Source organism: Triticum dicoccoides, chromosome 3B (genome assembly GCF_002162155.2).
Source record: "Triticum dicoccoides isolate Atlit2015 ecotype Zavitan chromosome 3B, WEW_v2.0, whole genome shotgun sequence".
In the NCBI taxonomy this organism is placed as follows: Eukaryota; Viridiplantae; Streptophyta; class Magnoliopsida; order Poales; family Poaceae; genus Triticum; species Triticum dicoccoides.
This window is the reverse complement of record NC_041385.1, coordinates 717944202-717953105: the sequence shown is the minus strand read 5'-3', so window position 1 is coordinate 717953105 and position 8904 is coordinate 717944202. Positions and strand designations below refer to the sequence as shown.

The following is an 8904-nucleotide window of genomic DNA, read 5'->3' as shown; positions in this document are numbered from 1 at the left end:
ATACTTTGAGTTTAATTGCAAATAGGACTGACTGGGTCATGCAGGGTAAAGTATACAAACCTCTCGAGAGTGTTTATGATTAGCCATGTCCACAGTTGTGGACAACCTTGAGAATCTTGGTCGGGACTGTCTAAAAGATCTCATCATCTAATTTTCTTAACTGAAACTTGATGGGTTGAACATGGAAATAGGACCTCTATTGGAAGCAACCAATGTGTTTAGGGATCTCCACTATGTGTGACACTGCTTCTAGGACCTCCGTTGGTTTTGAAGTAGTATGTCCAGAGTCTCTACCGGGGTGCACCAGTACGTTCTATGTATGCTATTAGAGTAGTCCACCCAATACAAAGTCGGGATAAAACCTTAATTGCTTTTCTACAAAGTGTACCAAACCTCCCCTTACCCTCAAATGCATGTAGGTGAGATAGGGTTGTTATATATTCATGTAACACTTGCCAATACATTCAATATGTTGACCTTTATGGCTGCAACATATCATGTTGCGGGTGGATCCGATGATGAGTAAGTGTAACGTCGGGTTGTAAGTCTCCACTCGACATCGTTCGCATATGGCGGAAACTCCTTGGTGTTTTAATTGTTTTAGGTTGTATCGCTACTTTAGTTGAGTTGTCTTGGGCTAGTAGTATGTACTAAATTATGTGTTCTAGATGTTGGGCTGTAATGATTTAATACATATTTGTGTTTGATATTTTATAAGTACCGAGTATGTTGGCAAATCGATCTAGGGGCTGGCATGGTAAGCACAGAGACTTAGGCCTTATTGGGTTGGTCCCTACATCGGGCTTCCAATAATCCGTGGCATCCTGAACCACGTTCCACATAAATTATGCCACAATGCCTGCAACAAGACATGGTCACAATCTTCGTCGTGGCCGCGCCACACACATTTCCCATCTCCCGGTCTATGACACTTGCAAACTTGATCCCCACTAGGGATACTGTCCCAGGCTACTTACCAAAAGAAGATTCTTATTTTCGCTAGAATTCTAGCCTTCCAAATTAGTAACTTGATTTTTTTGAAGATTTCTTTACAGAGAGATCCGGTCAAGAATTAGTTGAGCAGCTGTAGCTTCCAACAAGCGATGTCCGGTAATGTATAAATTCCTAGGCTTCAAGGGTGCCCAAGGATCTTCGAAACAACGAGGCCCATCTGCCCCCAATCCAGTTCCCAACAACTTTTGCCTCTGAATAATCCACGCTGGCAAAGAGCCCACACATCCTACCAAAAGGTCGTGGTGTATCCATTGTGAACCTCAAATCTCGTTTCTAGAAGAAGCAAATTTTGCACTTTCCCGACGGCCTTGGCAAACTGGGATCAATGCAAGCTATACCTTCTTTCAAAATTTAAACCATGCATGAATAAAATGCTAATACTATGGATGACACGCATTCCACATGTATAATGAGCTGTTGGACCAATCATATCTGTTCTGAACATTCGGGCTAGCCCTGAAACTACCGGAAGTCTATGTCATGTCGCCAGCGTCCTCTAGCCTCCTTTCAATGTTGCAATTTGAGAAGATATGCACCAACCTCTCTGGCATTCCCTCTTGGAAGCAACATGGAAAACATCCTCGAACCTTCCCGAGCTCACCTCGGATAAATCATCCCCAGGGCTGCAGGCATAATCCATCACTATTAAAACACGAAGCTAGCTTTCTTTGACGCTCATATTTCCAGCAACTTTCCCAGCCTCTTTCCGCTTGGTTTGCGCCTGAACGTTGTACTGCTTTTGCAGCTCCCGGAGCCTCTCAAGGAGTTCTTGGAACGAAGGGCGGTGTTGTGGATCACTGCTTACAAAAAGGGATACTCATTTCATTGGATCGGGAATAGGTTGTTTAGTACTAACGTGCAGACTGGTATGTACCTGTCCCAACAGCTCTGGATCATCGATGCCCACTGAGGATCCACATCCCTTGGAATTTCCAGTCTGTGATCCATAAAGCCTACGGCTCCGATGACCTGCAACATAGGGGCTTGTGTTATTACGTTAAAGAAAAGCTAAAAAGAAACTGAGTTTTCTTAAACTGCAACGTTTGTGTAATTTCGCTTCTTGGAAAAGATTCACCATTCACCAGTAAGCTAGCAATTTTCAAGAATTCTTTTTGGCTCTAAGACGCCATAAAAAGGGGTCAACAGAAAAATCATCTCCATATCTATCACGGGCCACACTGAAAGGAGAATGGATGAACTATGAAGCAAAGAAACATTAAAGTTTGTTACTATGACTTGCTGTATCTAAGTAGATTAAGTTGCGGAATTTGGCTGCCAATTTGCCACCAAATGTTGATAAAAATAAATCAGATTAACAGCTAATCAATATGCATAGCAAAAATGTACCTGCATTGTATTGTGAGTATCCCAGGGAATCTTCTGAGTAACAAGCTCCCACAGGACAACTCCATAACTGAATACATCAGACCTATACTTAATAAAGAGGAAGAAATGGTTAATAATCCGTAGGTAACAGAAACATTGGTTGTTCAAGAATTTCCAACGTTGAGCTTACTTTTCATTTGAAGGTTCACTTCGTAGCACCTCTGGAGCCATCCACTGCGGCTGGATTTGGAAACCAAGTTATCATGTACTAGGTTAAAGTTTATGACAATTTTGTCAGTTTGGAGAATCCATGTCAAAAGTTAAGTTTGTTTATACTTACTGTTCCCTTTCCAGTTTTTGTTGTCAGAAATGTTTCGAGTTTCAGACGTGAAAGACCAAAGTCTGCAACCTAATAGAACCAAGTGAGATGACACAACATGAAGTATGCGGACCAAAGTCTCGTGCTTACCTTTACAGTCCAATTCTTATCAACCAGCAGGTTTGGCGATTTCAAATCACGGTGCACAACAGTGGGAATGGAATTGTGAAGATAGTTCATGCCCCTTGCCTGCAACAATATTAATTTTTCTTCTAAGAATCCACATGGAAAAATGTGTACTCGACAAAGTAAATATCAAGTAACTTCCATCTCAATGGTTTAAGAGAGTTAAGGTAACAATATTGCACATCATAATCACATGAATCATGATTGAATTTTTCTGATATAATCTTCAGTTATGATCGTACTAACATAACATGTGATACAGCACAAGATACCATATTAGATGGCAGGTACATGATATCACCTATTTTCTGTATCATTCTTCCATACACTGAAGCTACAAATATGGCTTAGCTTACATGCAGTTCAACTTCTCTTTTAGCCAATTGCAAAAAAGTAATCTGTATCTATTCAAAACATCTATTGAGATCTTTAAGTGAAGAATGTTTATCCAGTTCTTCTGCTACAACATGTTCATTTCTCAAAAAGTTCCATGTAGTATATTTGGCTGGATATTTCCTGATTCCTTAACCAGCTGTTAAAAGAAAATGCACTCACAATGTCTATAGCCATGTTAACTCTCCGTCTTGGATCCAGCTTGCCAATGTTAGTTCGGAGCAACCGGAACAAACTCCCGCTGCATTATGGGACTCGGGAGTGTTATACATTATAGGTAAAACAAAACGACCTCTAGTGAGATTCTAAATTCTACACAACTACAAAAGAATGCCAAAACTATATTTCCAATAGCAAAAATGGTTGAAAACCTACAGAAAATAAAAACAATTTCACCTAAAACAAAATCAATGCATGGTATGTCAGAAGTGCTTTTAGTACCAACCGAAAAGAACAGGGGGGTATTAGCACTCCCAACTTTTTCAACAAGAGGGAAGTATAAAAGACGGGTGGTTGCTTACAGAACCATGTGTGCCAGCCGTTGAGCTACCCATCAATCCTTAGAAATGTTCTTACTAGTATCGATGAGAAACACATGTAGGAAAATATACAGCATACCGTGGGAGAAATTCAGTAACAATACAAAGTCGTTGCTGCGACAGAACTGCACCCATGAAAAGTATGATATTGGGATGTCGTAGTTTCTTCATCAATGATACCTACACATTTGAAGGATGTAAATATAGTCATGGCCACAAAATATGGAAAAAGGATCACGGGATTTAGAAAGTTGTCGCTGTAGTGCTAATTGACCCACAAAAAAATCAACAAAAGTGAAGATCTGTCAACACCAGATCTTTTCTTCATATTTATCCACATGGTTATATTAGCATAGGATAGCGAAAATGGTAACTGTAGGTTCCGTCATTCGTAATCTTGCACTTAGTTTCTGTAGTGGGGTGTCTATCTCAATAATACAATAGATATCATGTAGTTGCATTGCAATTATACCCAAATTCTAGAACAATTGTATGTAGATATAGATGTCCACCTCTTGTCTGAAGGTATTTATCATTTCTTCTGAATATTCCTGCTTGGAGAATACTTTAGCTGCCACGTCCTACAGGAACATGAATAGATACTGAAAAATTATGGTTAAGATGTAAAACTCCATTCATAATCATGGAACAGAAATGATATACCAACTTACCGAGCCATGCCACAGAGCATGATACACTGTTCCACAACAACCTGTATGCATCGAACATAAAAATAGCACAAACGAGTCCGTTTGTTACAAAAAATATCATTGCTAATTCTGTGTGATTATCTACATGGACTTTCAGGAGTAAACAAGTACATGCATAACAATACGAACAAAAATGCCATCAGTGTAGTGGAAGTGTATCACTTGCAACTTAGAATATCAGAATAGACATTCATGCCACCAGGACTACTGTAAAATCATGAAACTCACTGAACTATTATGATTATTGAAAATTAGAAGAAAAATAACTGATCTGGATTATGCCAACGGTAAGAGGAGAATTAGAAGAATACAGAAGCTTTTATTAAGAAGCATGAAGAGTGAGGAATTTTACTGACAAATAACTGATTTGGACTATGCCTACGAGCTATTAAGATGCATGCATAGTGTGAATTACTGACAAAGAACAAACAGCTCAAGTAGTTCTTACGATTACAAGCTATGATTATGCCTAATACTAAATTGTTTGAAGTACATGTTAACAAGATATCTGAGTGCCTACAGATGGAGTAATTGACAGGGAAGAGTAAACTACCTTGACCTACTTGTTCTCCAATTACTAGGTCTTCCCACAGAATCTCATAACCTAAGCAGTCTGCTTCATAATCTACTGTCCCAGTACCACTGATATTAGTACTCCCGCTGCTGCTCATGCTACTCACACTGTTTATGTTGAAATCCCACCAGGAACCTGAGACTTCGTATTTGCTAGCCCAAGTGTATTCGCTGTTTTGGCAGTCTGGAATTATGGAAGGCTCTAAAACTGCAACTCTCTGATGATTCTGGTCATTCTCTTGCTTATCAAGCAACTGTATTGAGTTCATGTTATTCTTTCCAAAAAACCCATCAATTTCATCATGTCCTTTCCAAGGCCATATGCCCTTCTTGGCCAATAATGCCTCAGCCTTTGCATTAAATATCTTGTGAAACCCTACTTTTCCCTCTCCTGAATCATCACTACTTGTTTTGCACGACTTGCCAGGGGACTTATCTTCAGCCACAAAGACACGATGCGCTACATCCCCACTACGGGTGTTTTCTTCACTTGATGCCAACTTGGCCTGGAGATCAAGTGCAGAATACTGGCCCTCACAGTCACTACCATACTGTTTATCGCCATTCTGACGTGTCCTTATCCGAGAACGAACTCTGCTTGTCACACTGGTAACCTGTGTTGTTATTCCAACATCAAGAAAAGAATACACTAAGAAATCAATGAAGAATAAGTACCAGAAAGAGTAAGTTTCCATTGAAATTAAACAGCGTTGTCATATCTTCTGTTGTTCAGCAATGCAACTTACCAAAGTTACTATCTTGGAGGTCGTAGTAGATCGAACAGGTTGCTGTGAGTGAAGAGAACCTTCGTTTAGTGAATCACTTTTAGGCCGGTTGTTAGCATGAAGCTGGGATTTTGTTGTACTTGGGTAGGATTCCGCTGAGCCTGAGGGACTAAATATCTCCTCTAATGTCCGTACATCAAGCGAGAGACCAATGAGGCCCACCAAGCTACCATCATCATCGTATAAAGGGCTGTTATGGATTAAAATAAGAAACCTCTCTCCTGACTTGTTCTTAACAGGAAACTTCCCTCTCCAACACTTCCCCTTAAATATTTTCTGGATGACAATTTTTGCTGCATCGTAGTCAGCGGGATGAACGATTAATTCAACGGCATTCTGGCCAATTGCTTCTGATGCAGAATAGCCAAACATATGCTCAGAATACCGGCTCCTAGATTACAGAACAAAAAGGAAGAATTTGGTAAAACATGCATACGAAGAAACGAGCAGAGTCAATTGTGAATAGGAATGCCTACTACATAAGAATTGGATCTATAGTAATTACATGCATCAGATATGCTATGTATTTTAATTAAAAAAAAGGTGAAATGCACTTTGCACTAGGTGAAAGCACGTATGCACGATGAGTTGATCACAAGAAGCAACCAAATAAAAAAACATCAGCTTACTTCCAAAGCCATGTATCAATGCAAAAAACATCGCAGTGTGATCACTGGAACAAGCTAGAGACACGCCAGGACCAGTTCAATACAAGGGGGAACGGGCGTACTCAGTAGCCAAGATTGCATATCTGAACTCGAATCTATGCACAACACGCGCCAACTAAAGAGTAGAAGAAAACCTATGAACAGCGCTAGTCCAGCATTTCGTCGAGCACCTGGTGAGCAATGAGCACACACAGCCGAAACAAGATAGGCAGGGGACCTCACCAGTACAGGAACCTCCCGTCGGGGGCAATGACGTGCACGGCCTGCCCCAGAGACTGCAGTATCCAGTGGCAGTGCCTGTCGGGCAACCTGCCGCGGGCGGCGACCTGCCACGACGATGACAGCCGCGCGCGGCGACGGGCCGTGGACTGTGCGCCGCGGGGACGGTCCGGCATGAGCCTGCCTACCTCCCGCTTGAGCTCGGCCTGCCCCTCCTCCAGCACCCTTAGCTTCTTCAGCAGCTCGTCCGCTTCCATGGCCGGCGCCGATGCCACTGTCGGATGGAACGGCAGTGGCCCGCCATTTTACTCCGAGATGTCGGCATGTCGCCGATTAAACAAGTCGATCGGGAGGGAAGATCTGGCCAAACGGCTTTGCTATGCCTGACATAATCAGTGGGCAAAGCGCAGCTCTGCTGCACTGTTCCGCTTTGCTGAGATTCTCCTCTTCTGTTCCAAGTTTTCCTCTCATTCCCGGCCATGCTTTCGCGCGCTTTCTCCTCCTCCTCTCTCTCTCTACGCGTCCTTCAAATCAGCTTGCTTCCGGCCGGCGCCAGGACTCATTTCTGTTGCCACTTGCCAGCCATCTCTTTTTTAAAACACTGATTACGATGTAGACGTACGCGCGTACACTCACACCACCACAAACACGACGTCCATGAAAGACCCACTCAAAATTACAAAGCTTGAAGATTAACGAAGTGACCCCATATATATCGCTATCACTAAAATATCGCCGTCCAATGAAATAATGATCCCATTACTGAGACAGCAAAAAAAAATTGATCGGGTTGGCTGGCATACCACCATCCTCTAACCATCAAATAACTGAATTTTTTTGCTCTCGCTCGAACCTATTTGGCTTGATGGAAAAAAAATGAATCAACAATCTAAATGGAAACAATTTACATTTGTCGTCCAATCTTATTGCAAGAATTCTAATGATAGAAACAATTATGAGTATGCAATTGTCCATCATCATTCGGTGGACATGTCCAAACCACAACGAAGATTTTACAGCTTTTCGGTGAGGCGACTCCGCGTGAATTGCACTAAAGGCAAGATTGAGCTAATTCTATGTGAGCACAGATCTTCGAAAACTTGCAATCACGCCTTCCTTGCCAATTGCAGAGCTTCCCCTTCTGTTGGCTTCGATATGGGAGCAACGACAACGGTGCAGTGGCAGCTCGTTCTAGCAGCGGTCGTGGCCGTTCGATGGTTCAGAGAGCTTGATGTAACATAAATTATGTTTTGGATGTTTTGTATTTTTGGTGAACCTTTACAAAAGATTTTAGTTCTATTCACACAAAAATAGAACTTATGCTAAGCAGACATTGTGAGAGGAGGAGAGAAGCGGAAAAGAGAATAGACATTGTTTGTTATATGAATGAACACGCATGTAGCAGTGGGGAGGGCGTTTTGGCTTCCTGGTGCATTTGCTCCCGCATGAGTAGTAAAATTAAAAAAATAGTAATAAGAAATACAAAATTCTTAAGAAAAAAATTAGATGTTCTTGTTAGTGTCGTAAGCATGCTTCACAAATTTCATCTGAAACTAGTAGCAGCGTTTCGTTGATGAAAAAACAAATTTGGTTGTAACATTTGGGGGTGACATTTGGTGTTCGTTTTTTTTTTTTGTGTGTGTAGGCCAAATGCTTACTCTTTTTACCTAAAAATCTACAAGTAGCATTTGGATGTGACTATGAACGCATCAAATTTTTGTTGGGACTTTTTTGACATTTCAAAAATCATTTCGCGCAAGAGCACATGCACGCGGGAGCCGAATTGGATTTCCGCATGTAGTATATCTATTGTAAGGAATATTAATTATAGTATTTTTAGTTTGCAAATAAATATATTTTTACAGATAGTATTCTAAAAAATATTATGTAAAAATGAAAGGATGGTAAGAAATTTCCAAAAAAAAAAGGAGAACTTAATTAAAAATGTTTGTTTTGGTTTCCCATCCTCATGGCCTTTCCATCTTTCTAGTATAATTTAGAATTGGATTCAAAAGAATGTTGTCATCTTCGACTTCTAGTTCCTCGAACTTATAACATTTTTTATTAGTGTATATGTATATGCCACAGACATGATCGGCCAAGCCAACCAAGGATTTCTCCAAAACCCAACTCTCACCACCAAGCCCAGCCACCATCAGCCCGGTGAAACAA

General features: G+C 41.0%; 1 protein-coding gene across 2 annotated transcripts; it reads right to left on the bottom strand.

Moving 5' to 3' along the window:
- Window positions 1–1339: 1339 nt before the first annotated feature.
- Window positions 1340–7200, bottom strand: LOC119278079 (protein kinase C-like 3). Of its 2 annotated transcripts, XM_037559437.1 has the most exons (13): window positions 6736–7200; window positions 5807–6236; window positions 5041–5674; window positions 4449–4489; window positions 4290–4358; window positions 3857–3957; window positions 3401–3479; window positions 2810–2908; window positions 2681–2749; window positions 2531–2580; window positions 2362–2443; window positions 1889–1983; window positions 1340–1811 (listed from the first exon to the last, which is right to left on the bottom strand). In XM_037559437.1, the coding sequence occupies exons 1-13, from the start codon at window positions 6987–6989 to the stop codon at window positions 1673–1675; spliced, it is 2142 nt and encodes a 713-aa protein (XP_037415334.1). In that variant the 5' UTR covers window positions 6990–7200; the 3' UTR covers window positions 1340–1672. The 2 variants fall into 2 exon arrangements, 1 of the variants encoding a protein (XP_037415334.1); XR_005137503.1 differs by lacking the exons at window positions 1340–1811; window positions 1889–1983 and having other exon boundaries at window positions 2681–2742.
- Window positions 7201–8904: the final 1704 nt, after the last annotated feature.

Coding starts and splice junctions, on each gene's coding strand:
- LOC119278079 (XM_037559437.1), bottom strand. CDS start 6,989: ATGGAAGCGGACGAGCTGCTGAAGAAGCTAAGGGTGCTGGAGGAGGGG. Junction 2,909..3,400: donor TTAACATGGCTATAGACATT/GTGAGTGCATTT, acceptor ATATTGTTGCAG/GCAAGGGGCATGAACTATCT. Junction 2,444..2,530: donor AGTGAACCTTCAAATGAAAA/GTAAGCTCAACG, acceptor TATTAAGTATAG/GTCTGATGTATTCAGTTATG.